General features: G+C 42.4%; 1 protein-coding gene across 6 annotated transcripts in view; it reads right to left on the bottom strand.

Annotated features, from left to right (window-relative positions):
- The window catches only part of PUM1 (pumilio RNA binding family member 1), a 93,895-nt gene extending 75,867 nt beyond the window's left edge, over window positions 1-18,028 (bottom strand). For 3 of the 6 annotated variants that reach the window (XM_089686302.1, XM_089686307.1, XM_089686308.1), the window contains exon 1: window positions 17,629-17,768. In XM_089686302.1, coding sequence (XP_089542428.1) covers window positions 17,629-17,653 — 25 coding nt within the window. In that variant the 5' untranslated portion in view covers window positions 17,654-17,768. Of the gene's footprint in view, window positions 1-17,628; window positions 17,770-17,903 lie in introns of those variants that run through there. The other 3 variants (XM_089686303.1, XM_089686305.1, XM_089686306.1) reach the window with 2 other exon arrangements.
- Between the last annotated feature and the right edge of the window lie 920 nt (window positions 18,029-18,948).

The following is an 18,948-nucleotide window of genomic DNA, read 5'->3' as shown; positions in this document are numbered from 1 at the left end:
TTCACTGATAAACATACAAGGCACTTCCTGAATAGTCTGCAGTGCTGTCCAAGAGACTCTTATGTTTCCGACATCAAGGGGAAGTCTGCGCTAGATATATAGGGTGATATGGGATATGTAGAATGAAGACAAAAAAAAAAAAAGCTTGGGAGATGCCAATCAAAACAGTTTTGACAACTATGGAGTGGTCAAAGTAGAATTTCCAACATCTTTTCATTAACGTAGTGGCAACAGTTCCAGCCATTCTTGCAATGAGCGTTCTCTCTTCTTTTGCAGGTAGACATGTTTGGGTTTTTTTTACTTTACACTTAAAGAGCCCATTCACACATAGCAAAATGCATTGAGAAGCGTTATGTTAGGCAGCCTTTTTTTTCCCCGTTTTGGCCTACCAAGTAAAAAAAGTCTGCCACAACTTCTTGTTTCCCAGAAAAGGGCAACACGCAGAGCATATGCATTCCTTTACTGTGGCATGTTGTAGCGCAATCTAGATGTGTTGGGATGCAATTAACTTGAATGGAAACAAATCTACAGTGTGTTACCACATGTATTATGGTGTGAGCAAGCCTTAAAGCTTTTTTCCTCCCCTAGTTTTGGATACAGCGGAGAAAGGTTACAACATCTTGCAGCTTTTTATTGCCTTTTCCACACTGTGAAGATTTTTTCTCAGTTTCTCCCCGTAGGGATATCCCATCACCCCCTCACTATTACAGGCAGGGTCTCGCTGAGACATTAGGAAATGGCCGTGAGACACAGTGATTTTTAACTCTAACACCCTACCTTTACCGGTATGATGTCTATGGCAAAGCTTTTTCATGTTTAGCTACTATGGTGACACAACAGCTTACAGCATGTCCTGCAGCTAAAGACAGGTGTGACAACAAATTGGTGGGATAACACCAACATCCTTGGCAAACCCAGGTCTGCTAACAACAGTCAATATGGGGGAAAAAAGCAAAGAAATGAGCATTCCTTCCCAAATGAGAAAAACAAATATATTTGAGTTTGCTATCGAATTAAAGTGTAATAAATACCCAAAACTTTTCATAAGTTTGAATAGATTGGCGAAATGCTAGAACTGCTGTCAAGTTTTACTTGCTTCATTCGAAAAATTCCCCCAACTCCATTCTGGGTGCAACCTATTACCAGACAGGAAAGGAGGGAAAATCTGGAACAGGCAAACAGACAATAAAAAGTTGACATAGGTTCTAGTATTATCCCACTTAAAGTATACCTGTGTGCTGCCTATGGACTTGGAAATATTTTACCAGCAGTAAAAGCTATAAAACCACCCGACTCCTCTGGTTATTTTTAAATGAAAAGTGCACATTTAAACAAAGTGTATTTATTTTCACCCCTTTACCCAGATCCAGTCTAAACCATCCTCTCCCTACACATATACATGCTTAGCTCTTATGCCTGCTACACACAACGGAAAACAACCCTGACAGTGGACCCCCGGATTCTGGATTTCCAGCATGTCCCTTCGACAAAATCCAGTTCTTGGACTGGTGTCTGTCAGAAGGACAGCTGTACACAGTCCAAATGTTGGCTGGTTCCTCCTGAAGCAGATGATACTCGGACCACGTGTACCCAGCTTAATCGATGGCGTCGGTCTCCAGTAATTGTTTACATCCTGGCTATGCCTGCACATTATAGCCCACACACTTCCAAGGGGGGGGGGTTCCCAAGGCTGGATATGAAAAGAGCAGCGTCCCATAGAAGTTTAAAGTTGGTCATACACGGATTGAAACTGATTTTCGATTAGTGTGTGCACTGTCTTGCTTGGCAGAAGTTGACTGCTTAATACACTTCAGAAAACATGGTATTGTGATGCTTTGTTTTAAAACAGGTAATCACAAGTGCACAACAAGCACTAGCATGCACACATTACATGCAACATAACGAATGCCTGCTGATGTAAATGGGCTCTTAATCAGAAGTTATTTCTTCTCAGGGATCACAACAAAGGCTCTAGGGTCCATTTCGAACACCTTAAAAAAACCTGCTGGTTGTTTACATTAGAAGGCTGTCAGGCTGCCAAAATTCTATTCTCTAAAACACACAGTCCTATGTTACGCACTTTAAAAATGAATAAATTGACATATAATTAACTTTTCTTTTTTTTTTTGCAGTGAACCAGTCTCTTTTTACTTGGTGTGAATGGAGACTAAAGCAGAGCTGCCAGATAACCAGTGCTACATACATATGACAGCTGGCACCTAACTTTTGAGGTTTTCTATAGTTGGGGTCACCGGAGGAGGCTTCTAAAAACAAAATTCTGCTGACTCCTTGTATAGGTGTAAATCTGGGCATACACTTGGAGTTTTATTTTTTTTCAATTAGCATGCTCAAAGAGAAAAGAAAAAAAAAAAAAATAGCAGATCACAGCATCCAAACAATGTGGATGCTGGGATCTCCCCTGCTGTTATACTGTATTCTTACAGCAGGGACTCCCCTTCCTGTCAGAATATATTGATCAGAATTGCAGCCATTGCCTGCAGCAGCTGATCGAATGGTGGTTTTCCACCATGACCATTTAACAGAAGCCTAACAATCAGCCTCTGTTGAACAAAGAGGGGGTATGCAAAGATAAAAATGTGATATCTGCATACCTAGCGTAAACATCGTCAGTACAGAGCAAAATGGGGAGGGTCTGCATCAGGCTGGTTTATAATGAATAAAGACCAGCCTGACAGAAACAGTCCCAACCTCATGTAGTACATACCCACCTCTAGTGACATATTACAAAACTCCAGAGATAACACAAGAGCGGCCCTAAAAATATTTCTCACCACAAATACAGTTAATTTATTATTTGTCAATGCATCACTTGTCTATTGAAACCAAGGTTATATTTGAAGATCTTTTTAAAGTGACTGTGTATATGTGGCACAATAGTAATAAGAAATGTAGGAGGCACTGCTTTGTCGGAAATGCTGGTCCAACTCCAGATTCCTCATAAAACCACCATCACCCACTGCAGCACACAAATTAAATACAATCTCTTTATACAAAACTATTTCTCTATGCGTTTGTGAGAGTGTAAAATATTTTATTATTATTTATTAGGGCCTGTTTGCCAATATGAAAATAAGCACCAATACAGGTTCCAGAAATAACCCCGTCCCCTAGCGGCTGCCACCATCTGCCCCTGCACGGTAGTTCTTAGCCTTACCTGAGAAACCACCAAACGATCCTATCGCTGGGCATAGAGATAAGTAAAGGAAAGATGGCCTCTACTCATATCTATTCCCTTGGAGGACTGGAGTGATGTCACTTCCAGTTCTTGCAAACAAGGCCATTTTTTTTCTTCAAAGTACTAGATCAATGCTTTTTTAGATCTAATGCTTTACATTGTAGAAGAGAGATGTGGGGTCTTAGTGAAAAACAGGCAGAAAAGATAAGTAGGGAAATAAATGTCAGTGGCCTCCACCTGTAAAACCATTCCTGTTTTGAGGGTCGTCTCATTGTTGCCCATCTAGTGCACCTGTTAATTTCATTAACACCAAAGCAGCTGAAACAGATTAACAATCTCCCTCTGCTACTTAACTGACCAGATCAATATCGCAGGAGATTAATTGACTTGATGCTATACGCGGATTAAAAAGTGTTCCTTTAATTTGTGCGTGTGTGTATGTATATATATTATACACACACACACACAGTAGATATATATCACGTCCTTTTTCCTTTTCACCTTTTTGGGGGTGGGTGAGCGGTGTTCTCAATGCTGACAAGATACTCTGGGCTCAGAAGTAGGGGGTAGAATGGGGCTAAGCCAGTGTCAAAGTTTGGATGAGTATAGCTACTGGAAATATTTACGTTTATACTCTGGATGTAGGCTTTTAATATCATTTTTCACAAAGCAAAATACCTATGTGAGATGTATTCAATGGAAGCTTTCATTTTCCCCAAGGCTAGGCTGGATATCAGGTCAATGACATTCCAGCCAAGCATTCAGAAAATTATGCCATTCGACTGAATATATTTGTTACAGTATATTGTTAATGTACAGCCTCAATGCCAAGTTCACCTTTTGAATAAAATATGCTATGCAGAACAGAAGAGAAACATTGACTCAGTCATTGCTAACTTTGTTTTTTTGGGGGGGGTCGTCTTCAAAACCAAGATTTACTGCCTACTAAAGTTGGTCATAGATGGATTGAAATTTGATCGTTTCAGCAGGGACAACCGCCAAATTTCAATCCATCTACAGCCATTCAAATTTGACCAGAGTCAATCTAATGATCCAACTCCTCTCGAACGGGTCTGTTGGCATATTTTTTTTTGAACACTGCATGCAGCCAATTGGTTGTAACACTGATTAGTATATTCTTCCAGTGGCAGAGTCCTGCTGTCAGAATTAAATAGTGCAGCAAGGAGGATTCCTTCATTCACTCAAATGTGTGCATGGGGCAAATACATTTTAATTTTGGCTGGATAGCTGGTCACAAAATAAAAAGCTCCATTGAGGAGGAGCCCCCCCCCCCCCCCCGCCACCACAGACCTTGGTGGAAATGGGACACAGACTGAGCTACCCTCCTGGCACCAGATCCTCTCCACTGACAGCGCCTGGAGGGGCCGCTGCTGGACAGGTGAGAGCCGGGAGGACAGATGCTTCCCAAGGAGTGTGACCTCTCTGCCCCCCCCTCCTGTCCCACTGCCCCCCCCTCCCGTGACACTTCCCCCTCCTGTCTTGCTGCGCTCCCCCAAAAGTGTGGCTGTGGAGGAGTGGGGGGGGGGGGGGTTAGAGGATGTAAACAAACTGAACTTTTGGGTGTAGAGCCGTTTTCAGTCCAGCCAAATGGTCTCTCGAGCAGCTGGCTTCAATGTAGAGAAAAGATCGCTGGCTTTACTATGAGGCATCCGTTGTCAGCTGTCCCTCCTCTACACAAAGGCCCGAACTGGGAGTTGATCATGTGACCAGACCGTAGAGCCCTCAGTATAGGTAAGTATAGACATATTTCCTTTAAAGGGCAGTTAGAATAGGCTTAGAATGGAGGTGGGAGCAGGTTTAAGTATAGTTAGGATCTGACTGAACGTCCGGTTAAAGTCATGTTCCTGAACTCCATCCCAGGAGCCTGGAACTGTTGGTGCAGCTGCACATATTCTGGGTCACCTTAGGATTTGTTCACACCAGGTGTATTGCTCTGCTTTGATCAATGCAGGTTTAACACCAGAAAACTGAGAAATCAGCTGTTTTCTATGTTCTCTGTTTACACTGCATTTCTGACATTTGACATATCTACCTGTCAAATTCCGGTACCTGCTCCCCCCCCCCTCCCCCCCAAAGGTGCCAATCCTTAAAGCAGAATTTTCCCTTTTGGGTGGAACTCCGCTTTAAATTTAAATAAAGTGAAAAAAAAAAAAAAAAGGGAAACACTGATGTGTTCTAACGTGTGTTATGTGAATTTGTACGCTGTGTGACATACAGTGTTGGCTGTATAGCTTATCCACACATGTCAAAATGCCACCAACATCTGTGCATGCCCCGTATACTTTCTATGAATCCTAAGGGGAGTTCAGAGTCCTCCAAAGCACAGAGTATGACCTATCATTAGAAGTGCAAAGCACATGCATGGGTGCTGCCACCAGGATTTTGACCAAAGATGAAGTTAGGCTTCATACACTGGATGTTTTTAATGCTGCTGGTTTTTTTCTTTTTTCTAAACGCACCTGCATGTTAGCTTGTGTGTCCATGCATATATAGGAGTTTAACCACATGCCATCATGAGGGTTTACCCCCCTTAATAGCGCTGCACTATTTCAACTGAGAATTGCACGGTCATGCAATGCTGTACCCAAACAAAACTAATGTCCTTTTTTCCCACAAATAGAGATTTCTTTTGGTGGTATTTGATCATCTGCGTGCTTTTTATTTTTGGCGCTATAAACAAAAAAAAAAATTTGAAAAAAAATTATTAAAAAAAAAAAACACAAAACAAAACTATATTTTCTCATTTCTGTCAAAAAATATCCAAAAAAAACTCAAATTTCATCATAAATTTAGGCCAAAATGTATTCTGCTACATGTTTTTGGTTAAAAAAAATCCCAATAAGTATATATTGATTGCTTTGTGTGAAAGTTATAGCCTCTACAATCTATGGTATAGATAATGGAGTTTACACAGCTTTTACTTTCTGACTGCCCATCATATTTCTTGAGTACAAACATCCCCAAATGACCCCTTTTCATACAGTAGACACCCTAAGCAATCTGCTGAGAGGCATATTGAGTCCATGGAAGATTTATTTTTTTTTCCACAAGTTTTTGGAAAATGACACTTTTTTTTTTTTTTACACAAAGTTGTCATTTAAATTATATATTTCTCACACAAGCCATGTGTATATGTGGAATAACACCCCAAAATACATTCTGCTACTTCTACCGAGTATAGGGATAGCACATGTGAGACTTTTTTTAGCCACATACAGGAGCCTGAAATCCAATGACCACTTTGAAAGCCTGAAGGTGCGTAACTTCCTCATTTCACTTCCTCACTACCTATCACAGTTTCGGAGGCCCTGAAATGCCAGGATAACACCAAACCCCACCAAATGACCCCTTTTTGGAAAGTAGACACCCCATGGAATTTAAAAAGAGGCACGGTGCATATTTTGCAGATCATATTTTTTTCTCACAAGGTTTTGAAATATAAAAAAAGAAAAAAATTTTTGTTTTCTTTCTTCATTTTCCAAAAACTTGTGTTTACTTTCCAAAAATGGGTCGTTTTGGGGGGTTGGGGGCATTTTATGCCCAGCATTAGAAGTTTATGCCACAAATCATTCACTCTTCTAACCAGATGAAGACCAAGCCTTTTTGCTAAGAAATTACTTTAAATCCCCAAACATTATATATTTTTTTAAAGCAGACACCCTAGTAAATAAAATGGTGGGTGCTGCAATTTTTTTATGCCACATAGTACTCATGCAGCGATTTTTTAAAACACAAATTTTGTTTTTAAAAATACACTTCTTTACTTTTAATGCACAAAAACACAATATATTGGCCAATTATTTGGTACAATATAAAAGATGATGGTATGCCGAGTAAATAGATACCAAATAGGACATGCTTTAAAACTGCGCATACCCTGTGCAATGGCAACAAACTACATACATTTTTAATATCCATAGGCAACGCTTTAAAAGCCTTTACAAGCTACCATTTTAGATTTACAGAGAAGGTCTAGTGCTACAATTATTGTCTTTGATCCGACGTTTGCTCACATGCATGGTGCAACCGCTGTTTACATACCAGCAAAGGGTCAACACTCACGCATGCAGGTGCGTGTGTGCACAGGCAACGGTGCTTTTTTTTTTTTTTTTTAAGTTATTTCGATTTTTTTTTTTTATCACTTTTAGTGCTATCACAAGGAATGCAAATATCCCCTATAAACTCAATGGGCATTGTCATATATTCTTTTTTGAGAAATCTGAGGTCGATCAGACTCTAGATAGCTCCTCTGCCCTTACATTATCTAATCTCACCAAGACTGGTGTGATCAGATGCTTTCCCAATTTACAAATGGCGTTGATTATATCCTGCGAAACTGAAGCGATGAAATGCTCGTAGCTTCTGATTTCTTAGACTACAGAGATGATTGGCACCTTTCCAGTCTCCAATCAGCTCTATGGTAAGCTGGCAGAAACACCGGCTGCGTGCTCAGGTTTCCACGATGGCACGGTACTGCCCGAGAAGGCCGTGGAAGGCAGCAGGGGAGAGGGGCATCATTTCCCGCTGCTTGTAAAAGCTAATTAGCCACTATGATTGCTTTAACATGAAAGCCGATTGTAGGCAGAAAAAAACGATACCAGGATGATGCCTGCAGCTGTAAACATCATCCTGGTATAACCAAAGTCCAATGACATACCAGTCGCTAGTCCTTGTTGGGTATATATGCTATGTTCTTTTTTTTTTGTATGCAGCTTGAGAGCTGAATGAAAAAAAAAAAAAGAGAAGAAATATCTGCCAGAAAAAGTGTGTGGTATGGCCACCATTAGAATATACCGGCCTTCATCCACCCACTTCTAATGGTGGGCACACATTAGGTCGCACGGTGCCACATGCGCCAATTCCAAGATTGTACAAATGTCTAAATAGTGGCACACTTGAATAAATATTGTCCACGTATAAGTGGTACCCCATATGGAAAAAGGATGACACCATGTCCCAAACTATCTTGCCACTGCCCCCGTGTAGTCTGGGCATCCCATTCCGCGTAAATCCGAAACTTCTATGTACAGCCTGTTACCCTCTCACAGGTCTTCTACATCTTGACCCCATATCTGGCACGCTTGCTGGGGAGAAATTGTTTGAATGCAAGGTGGCCAGAAAAATTAACGAGGGACTCAACAACGCAGATGTTTTGCTGGGGAGTATAGGCATCTGCAAATTTTTGGTTAAGGTGATTTAAGAGGGGCCGAATTTTGTGGAGCTGGTCAAATTCAGGGTCACCCCAAGCATGACAGTGTGTTGTTGTTGAAATACATAAAACACATTATACTCTCATATCTATGCCTGGCCATGACAGCAGAGGACACGGGCATATGATGAATCGGGTCTGTTGACCAATACAACCGCAATTCATTTTTTTTAGTAATGCCCATGTTGAGGGTTAGGCCTCCAAAAAAATTTAAATTTGGAAATCGTAAAGGGTTTCCATGCGAATGGTCTTGCCAGACCATTAATGTTTGAATTTGGGTTGGCAGCGATAAATTGTTGTGCATATAAATTGCTTTGATCCACAATTGATACATACAGATCTTCCGTGAAAAACAGCTCCAAACAATTAAGGGGAGTAGTTAAATTTGCTATTTCCACCTGAATTCCGGGTTGGGCAGTGAATGGGGTTGCAAGACAATACTTGTGCTAGCCACCGCACCAGCTTGTACTGCACTTATGGGACTCGCCACGTCACCAAGTGATACTGCAATGCTGGTATGTGAAAGACCAGGATGTACTAAGCCGCTGGTGCTCGCCAGTTCACCAAAAGGTAGAGCAGCACTAGTACTGGCACTTTGCTGCATATGAGAGTCATCAAAATTTACTGGCAAGTGCTAGCAGAGATCAAGCCAGATTCTGCGAACACTGCGGTTTTGTGTGCAATGTATCAAGTGACAGTGACCTACTGACACTGCACTTGCAGGGGGAGAAGGGGGGGATAAGCGTAGGGGCTAAACGCAGGTGCTATAGTGTTTTTGAGGACACTATACTAATATGAACGCTGGTATAGTGCTGATCTGATCAAAGATATTGATCCGTTCAGACATTATAATAGCAATGGAGGTTTATTGTGTATGAGCAAGTTCCTGGCAATGAAGGGGTTACATGCGATTACTGGTGCACTGACGGCCAAACTGACGCTATCTGGGAGGTGCGTTGAATCCACAGGAGTGTGAATCACGTATATATACACACGTGATTTTACGCAACTGTGCCTCCCTGTAGCAGTTAAAGTGGTCTGCAATATCGGCGCTGTGTTACTTTAATGGACAATTGCTTGGTCATGCAATTTACGTCCTTTTTTTTCCTCTACGAATTGGGTTTTCTTTTGGTGGTATTTGATCACCTGTGCGGTTTTTATTTTTTGCACTGTAAAAAAAAAAACAGTATTTTGGACTTTTTGCTATAAAACTTGTCCATTAAATTTTTTTTAAAAAAATCAAATTTTGTCATAAATTTAGGCCAAAATGTAATCTGCAGCATTTTTTTGCTAAAAAAAAAAAAAAAATCCCAATACGTGTAAATTAATTGGTTTACGTGAAAGTTATAGCGTTTACAAATGGCGGTATAGATACTGGAATTTTTTTATTATTTTTATACGAATAATGGCGGCGATCAGCGACTTATGGTGGGTCTGTGGCGGGCATTCTGACACTGGGGGGGGGGGGGGGGGGGGACAGACATTTTTTTCTGCCAAAACACTGCTGCCAGGAGGAAAGGTGTCTAGAAGAGATGGACAAGCATTCAGTGTGCATGAGGCCCTTATACTTTTAAAGCACAAAGGATTATTCTATTAAGTTGCCAAAGGATATAAAAAGCCAATGGGTTACTCAGGATTCAAACTCCACCCACAACTATTCACAACTTGCAACTATGCTGACCTTTTAAAAAACCAGCTCTGGAAAAACATTTCAGTTCTTGATGAGCACTTCCTTAACCCCTTTACGACTGCCCAAAACATGTGCGTTGGCAAAAGGGCGGACATAAACGCCCACACGCTGCATAAATGTATCACTGGATGGTCAATTATTATATGCTGTGCTCTCTCAGCACAAGGACCGAGCTGACAAAGACAGCTCTCAGTTCAGAGCAATGATCGGTAGCCGCCGGGACTAACTCCTGATCACATGGTCAGAGATGCAGGGGCAGAAAGGGGTTAATACATCACTGAACACATTTCTCCAAATTCATTTATGTTAATAAAAGGGAACCTCTGGAAGGTCATAAAACAAAACATAACAAAAAAGTGGAACCCACTTGTTAATTTTAATTATGGCAAATATCAGGGGAACGTGACATCATTATCTGCCTTCTAAAAGACCTCAGTAATTGAACATAATGGAAAGCAGTTTGGAACCTTCTCTCAACCAAAGTCCAAGAGATACAAGAAGCCAGCAAATGATTCAACATGACAGCAATCACAGAACCCTGACTTATCAGATTGGGGTGGATGTGACTTTTAACCTATTTGCACATTAGAATCCTGCTCTGTGCATGAAAAATTAATCATGTAAATCATGAAAACACTGCAAAAAAACCCCCAGAAAAACAAAAGGCCAATCGAATGTTTACATTGCCATAACCTGAAAAAATTATAAATCACTAACAAGAAAATTTCTAGATTTTTAGAAAAGCTTTATGGTCAGGTGCCTATATTTCCTGTTTCTACATAAGCAACAGCAGTGTAGCAGACACATGTATGAAACTACGTAAATAGTACAGTTCTATTTCTTTCCAGACCACACCACCATTTTGTGTAATATGTGCTACTCTTATGGAGAAATTCACACCCCACCACCATCATCTGGAAACCACAAGCAACATTTACATCCTGAGTACAGATAGAACAGAGGGAAATATATTATGTATTATATTTATAAAACTAGTGATACAATAAGAAGTTTTAGTCCTCATTCACACTGGCACTGTCAAACCTGCATTCAGAGGACATTTCTAAAAGGCATATAAAAGCATGTGATGATTTTTTCTTACCTGTGTTTAAGTGCAGTCAGTTCAGAGAAAAAAAAAATGTGTTCCCAGATTCAGACACTCTAATCGTGGCTAAACGCATGTAAACATGGCAAAATGCACCTAAACCTTCTTTAACCTCTTCACATGTAAGGATAAAACAAATCCTAATGCCTAAGCACTCTTTTCCAACTTTGACATGTGTTAGAAAATTCATACACATCATCACAGCTACTTTGTACATCCAGGTAAATTATAACTTTTTTTTTTCAGGACAAATTGTGCTTTCATTTGGAGGTGAATGGTAATGAATATCTTGTGTTTTTTTTATTATCAAAGGATAACTGGCCAAAAATAGTAAAAAAAAAAAAAAATATATATATATATATATATATAAATCTAGCTGTACATTTCTTGTAACTACCTTAACCTACCAAAGAACAACCCAAAATAAATTCTCCTGCTCCTGACGATCACAGCAATGCCACATGTGTGTTATTTATGGTTTGTACCTGTAGTACAACCCAGAAACAATAGAGCGCATTTTGTTTTGTTTTTTTGTCCTACATAAAACACACTGACACTAAAAAAAAACAAAAAAAAAAAATGCCCAAAATATACTGACTCTGACCTTTGACCCTTGCTTGACCCAAACACTAACCCTGGCACTGACCTAGATCAAACCTTGATCTAGGCATATTTTCTTCAAATAATATTAAAGAATAAAAGAAAAATAAAGAATTATTTATTTTACACAATGGTTTTTTTCTCTCTCTGAAAGGACAGAGATATACATTGTATCTCTCCATTTAGAGAGTGAAAGCACAGGGGTGGGCTTAACAGTGACTGATCACTGTGATCGCCAATCAGAGGCTATCACAGCAATCAGGTGACCTGGAATCAGGAGTTCGGTGTCCTGATCTTTAGTACGGAACTTGGGGTTCATGGTGAGACCCCAGCCTCTATGCTGGGAGTGCGCCATTAGGCGCGCTACCAGCACAAAGGGATACACAAATATGCGGCCAAACGGCATAAAACCCGGTGCAGCGAGGCCACATATTCATGTGAGATCGGTGTGAAGGGGTTAAATAAAGAACATCCAAGTGCAGAAACAAGGGATCTCACAGGCATAAAAGTAGTTTACACTTCCCAGATGACTTCTCCTGCGTTTAGAAAAGCTAAATATGCCAGCATGAATGAGGCCTAATTCCATCATCCTTGACACATTTCACAAATAACGGCAGGGAGATCCACTAGCGTTGACAATGGAATGTTTGCATAACTTGCAATGTGGCCATGTGAACGTTCCATTGTCAAATGTAGACTACTACAGACAGACAACATGGCTACTAGGAAATAATTTGCACATTTCCTGTTGAGTACAATGACACTTCATGGTTAACTGTAGAAGCTTACCAGTATAGCAGCTCTAATAAAATACTGTTCACAAATCTTACTACCCTGCCTTACAATATCAGCTGTGGTAAAGCAGAACACTGGGCTGGGAGAAGCATATCCTTGTAGTGGGGTCCACACTGCAAGGTATTCATTACGTGTAGGGGGTACAGGAGTAATACAAGAGTGGGGAATCAGGGCAAGTAATACTGTCTGCTCCTCTACCCCTAGACCCTTGGGGGTTTATTTACTAAAGCTGGAGAGTCCAAAATCAGACTCCCTTCTGCATAGAAACCAATCAGCTTCTAACCTCAGCTTGTTCAATGAAGCTTTGGCAATGAAACCTGGAAGCCGATTGGTTTCTATGCAGAAGGGAGTCTGATTTTGGACTCTCCAGCTTTAGTAAATAAACCCCTTGGTGTCCAATATGCGGCCCTTTCCCTGCAGACACTAATCTGTGCTTCCCTGTTGCCCTTTTATAGCAGCGACCTATAGCAGTCTCATGTAATGTGTCCTCAGTCTCCACCACCTACATCATGCCCTTAGTCTCTGACCATCTGCTGTATCATGCCCATAGTTTTTGGCCATATCCTGTAGTGTGTATGCTGTCTTTGACACTGTAGTCTTTAGGCTATGTCAGGGGCCACACCTCAGCCCCCCCCATAACAAGACAGTTGACAACCATTGCCCTAGCATTTAACCCTTGCAGTGTGGGGGGATTTTTCCTTTCAATCCTAGGGTTCGGCTTTAAAAACTAATCCCATGCAAATAATATAATGTGCAAGACATTCACTGAGAAGGCCCAAAATCGTTCCTGTTCTAAGCAGAAAAGGGAAGGAAGGCTTCAACCACACATGCCGCACCAGTCTGTCAGCCAAGTTACAAAGTACATTAGAGCAGGTCCCAGAGCTCACCACTCAAAGCTCTCAGTTGAAAGTTTACCAGCACGCTGGACATTTTTGTCAAACAAAGGTTGACTTTAACTAAATTTCTTTCAATTCATTGTTGTATCTTTGTTGTGTTGATCTCCAGCATACTCTTTGCAGCCCACTTTCTGTCTGCATACATGTACCCCAATGATGGCTGTATTGCATTTCTTGGGGCCTGTTTACTTACGGTGACAACAATGGACAATGCCTGTATGATATACTTTGAAACAGCCACTAGAAGCAAGGAATTGCATAGACAGGAAGCACACTGTCAACCTATAACAGGAAGTTGCCTAAACAAGGGCATCCATGGCAGGACCACCAGGTATTTTAGTGAAATTAAAAATTATTTTGAAATTATAAGTTTAAGGTTATAAGATTTTATCGATAGGGTTTACATATACCTAAACTGCAGGAATGGGCTTGGACTGAAGATGTGGTGAAAAAGACTGCCTTGTCTATATGACATTCTGCAATGATGAATAACAATGAATACGTTTCCAGTACAGGTAAGGCTTCCACTTCTATCACAGCTGGACTTTTTATTAGAACTTCGAGGTAGCTCCCGTACCTAAAAGTTAAAGTTGGCAACTAACCTTTGTGAGCAAATTACAGAACTATATTGTGTTGATGGGTGTGGTACTTTGATTTTAGTGCTTATGGTAAATGTCTTTATGAGCATTCTACATGTTTCTATTCATACAGCTCTACAAGTAAGGTAATATATCAAACAATGAATGTGAGGGGACAGCACTGAGCCAGAATAAAGATGGGCAAAACTGAGTCAACAGACATGGATCCAAAAGGGAAGATAAAGGAAACATGAAGATCCTTAACAGGCAAAGACAATGGCAGATATAAATTGGGTACAGAAAAGAACACTTGCGATGTCATTCAGACAAATACTGTCACACTGTGACAAAAGCATCACACAAAGCACTTGCCCCCTATAACAAAGGAACACAGATACAATATGAGAAGGAAATATCTAGTTCGTGTAGGTAGAAATGAACTGGCTGGATGATCAAATAAGCCAGTAAATAAGTGACAGCTATTAAGAAAAAGAAGACTGACATCAAAACATTCCGTAAGGAGCTAAATAAAAACTACATTATAGAAAACACTTGCACCTGTCCATAGACTCAATTCACACATCTATTAAAGGATAAGAATCTACATTTTTCAGCTATTCAACTGTAATTTTCAAATCTTGCAGGCTCCCCAATGAAAGTAACTGCCACTTATTTTCAATTAAAGTGATTCCGAAGTGCTACCAAAGAAAATTTGAAAAAGAAGTGCCTTCAATGAAAGGGAACACATGCCTGTCTTAAGGCTCAAACCACAGATCTCCACTCCTCACTGCTGACAAAAAAAAAATCTCTGCATTCAACACATTTCCAGGAGTGTCAAATGTCCATGCCCCCCCCCCCCACTGAGCATAGTGACAAAGGGCTCTGGCAGAAGGGACCACAACATGCAGTGGGGGACTCAGAAATGTTACACTACTGGAAGCGTCAGATTCAGAAGAATTTTCAGGTTGTGGTACCTCCTCTAGAAATGGTGGCCTAGTCCAAGTAGAAGTATTCTTTTACAGGTACTTTGTTTCTTTTCGGAGTCACTTTAAAGCGGAATCAGACCAGTGTGGGCGGCCAGACTTTGCCTTAATGTTCACACTTACCTTTTGAGTGCGCTCTCCTCTAGTAATTTGAGGTCTTAGCTCCTTGTAACCACTTTATCCCCACTGGTGCTATGTCTCTCTTCCTCTGGGTCTGCCGCCTTCTCAATTTATGCATTGGGCAGCCACTGATGATGCAACTCAGCACCTGGCTCCATTACAGATATGGGGACTGTATGCTGTACTACGCATGCACTGCAATCAACTTAAGAGATTTTAAAAAGTTGCTAGTGAGTAAAGCTGGGCATACACTGCTTGAATTTACCCAATTCCTTCTGGATTGGTCAGTATTCAGGCCATGTAGGGCCCTGCTTCCTTCAACTTTTTGTTGATTGTTCAACAGACTTTTGTTGAAGAGGCTGTCAAATAATTGCGATAACGCCTGTGTCCCTTAAGATGAAGGCACTGTTTGAGTATATTTCAGGGGGGATTCATCCACTTAGAGAGGAACCTGTTAAAATGGTTCTAAAGCGAATTGTTTGGTTTTTTTTTACCCTGCATTAAAGTGGAATTTCACCAAAAGGGAAAGTTCTGCTAGTTTGCATCCCTCCCCCTTTTGAGGGGGGGGAGGTACCTAGTTTTGACAGGTATCCATTATCACTTCTGCTCAGATCACCTTGGCGACATTAAGCCCCTCCTCCTTCTGGGACAAATCATAGGCCCCAGAAGACTGAAGAGACCATTCAAAAAGTGCAGCAGGAAACTGGCTGTGAGGCTGGAGGCTTCACTCCCGGTTTCCCTTATCCAAGATGCCAGTGCATGCACCCAAAACCAACAAAAAAAAATCAGCTCAGCTGAAGACATCGCTGGATAAGTAAGTATCCTTATAGTAAAAGGAAGAAGGATCAGCCGCACACCGGAGGATAGATGAATATAGTGTATATTTATTGATCCAGAGGACACACAACACCAGGACATGAATACAGGTCCTGTATTCATGTCCTGGTGTTTTGTGTGTCCTATGGATCAATAAATACACACTATATTCTTCTATCCTCCGGAGTGCGGCTGACCCTTCTTCCTATTGCATCGTCTGCGGTGGCGAGCCAGAGCCTGCACCTGTTGTGGATTGATCTGGATTGTTTCCCTGATCGGTATACCTTTGTTCCTTGGATTCAGTCCTTATAGTAAAAGTCAGAAGCTACAGTATTTGTAGCTGCGGATTTTATTTTTTTGGTAAGGGGGACACAGGAGCTCCTCTTTAACCCCTTTGACGCTAGCGCCTCCCGACCCTTTATTAAGGGGTTTGTGACATCAGCAGGTGGGGTTTAGGGTCATATGATGCTGTCAGTGGTGGTCACATGATCGGAAAGGTCCCTCCTGCAAGTAGTCATCAGGACCTGTCTGTGAGGTGCCGGTGAATGTCCTGGAAGCAAGCAGGTCACATGCTCCAAGCACATCTTTTGTTTACATTGGGTTTGCAAATATGTGGCCTAGCTGCCAAGAGGCTGAATATTTGTGTGCTCTCTGGGCCAGGGAGTTAAGGAAAAAAAAAAAAAAAAAAAAAAAACTATTTAGGACTTGCTGTGCCCCCCTCCAATCACTTACCTGACTTCTGGGTCGATCCCATGCTGTGCCCAGCTGCAGTCTGCTCTCCCTCTTCACCCACTGCTGTCAGTCAAATTCAGTAAGGAGAGAGCGGAGCTGAGCCACGATGTGTGTCAATGGACACACACAGCTCGGTGTGGGATCCAGCCCGCACATCTGCCCATATAGCAAGCTGCTTGCTATGGGGGCAGATGGAGAAACAGCGAAGCAGACAGCACCGGAGGGGGACCCCAGAAGAGGATTACCACTGCAAATGTCAGGCAAGTATAACACGTTTGTTATTTTAGTAAACAAAAATTTTAAAAAACACTAAGATTTGTTTCATTCCTAAAGAAATCTATACGTATATAGCCAGCTTTAGTAAGAGTTTTCTGGCAGAGGAGACTTCTAAATGGTCATCTACGAAAAGCTGTCGATTTTAGTAAAGGTGTCACTTTAAGGATGGTGGCGAATGGAGCCTCCTATTTAATAACAAGCTAGCCATTTTCCTAAACATGCTCCTTCAAGTCACAAACAAGTGACAACATCCCCTCCAGTGTGAGCAGCTGTGGCCCCTCCCCCTGTGACATATAGATCACTGCTCCCCCAGTCTCCGTGCAGGCACACCATTCACAAAGAATGACCACATCCTCCCAGGCACTGGCCACATTCCCAGCCCACAGATAACTAGTTTGGATGGGCAGGAAACACAAGTAGAGAGCCGGGGCGCCCCCCCCCTCACACACCGAGCCGGGGCCCCCCTTCCCCCTCAGCAATCTGATCCCTGCCCAGGGCCAGTCGTAGGCCCACCAGAGGAGCTGATCCCACAGCACAAGCCTGCCACCCCACAAAGCCCCCGATATGTCACGGCCAGCCTCCAGCTAAGCGGGAAAAGAGTCAGCCCGTACCACAGCGATCGATCACTGGCACCATTGGGGGCCACCCGGACAAGTTTCACTTCACGTAGTCGCCTTCATTCGCTGGCCCCCCTCCCTTCCTTCAAGCTCCCGTAACAATAGAGGCCTCAAAACATGGGCAGGGGGAGGACCCAGCCTCGGAGACCGGCCCCTTTTCTAACACCCGTCTCCCCCCTTCCGGAGCTGCAAACGCACCAAAAAGCGGCGGGCGCCGGACGCACACGGTGCCCGGCAGCGACCGGTGACAAAATGGAGGCTATACTCACGGGCGGAGCGGGAGGATGGAGTCGGATTGGGTCAGTGTCTCTCTCAGCCCCCGGAGCCGTCTCCCTGCCGCTGCCTATCACTCCGACAACATGGCGGCGCACTGGGGGGACTCGGAGTCGCCTCGGTGCATGATGGGAAGTGGAGGAGGAACGACTGGGAGCCTTGTTACCTTGGTAACCCTGCGGCCTGCCGGGAAAGCAGGCAGGGTTTAGGAGCATTATAGACAGATATTTCACTAGGTGCATAGTGTATTGTTCGTGCCAGGCAGGTATAGGGGAGGCTCGCTGGGACAGGAGTGCCAAAGCCAGCTTTATGAGGAAATAGATGACTTCCTTTATAATAGGTCGCTCACATGACTAAATAAGGACTTCTTTTTTATTATCCAGCAGAAGAACTTTTACACATTCTAGAAGTGGTGTCAGCACCTGTTAAACTACATGTAAACCTTGACTGAATAAAGTTTAATTTGTTGAAGCACTCTGTATGAGAAACAGCCTGGGTTCACTCCAGGGGCAGACTGACCATTTGGAAATATGGGCACTGCCCGAGGGCCCGGGGTCAGTAGGGGGCCCCATGAGATGCCCCTGGTACCTTTTTCATAGGCTTTTTTGAGTTTGGGCAATGACACGGGCCCCATGATCCCCTATTGCCCGGGGGCCCCATGAGTTATCAGTCCGCCCCTGGTTCACACTGATGCGGTTTCTATGCAAATTCCGCACCGCGTCACAATTGCACCCCATTTATGCGAACCGCTGCGGGTGTGTATATTAAGGTAACACGCTGAAATCGGTTCGCAAAACAAAGTGCGATGTGCTGAATCGGATTGCATTGGTGTGAATACCCATGCGATCTGATTCAGTGCAGACCAAAAAAAGGGTCCTGCACAAAATGTATGGCTCAAATCACACCGCACAGAATTTGCATGTGGTTCCTGAATCACATGCGATACGCCGCACCACACAAGTGTGAACCCGGGCTCACAGTAGAACAGGTCTTTTTTTAAAAAAATTTGGATAAAGCAAGGGCGGGTTACAGCACCTGTCA

Source organism: Staurois parvus, unplaced genomic scaffold, assembly GCF_062004578.1.
Source record: "Staurois parvus isolate SC_StPar_1 unplaced genomic scaffold, SC_StPar_1.0 ptg000394l, whole genome shotgun sequence".
Lineage (NCBI taxonomy): Eukaryota > Metazoa > Chordata > Amphibia > Anura > Ranidae > Staurois > Staurois parvus.
Note: the sequence above shows the minus strand (reverse complement) of the source record. Positions and strands in the feature narration are given on the sequence as shown.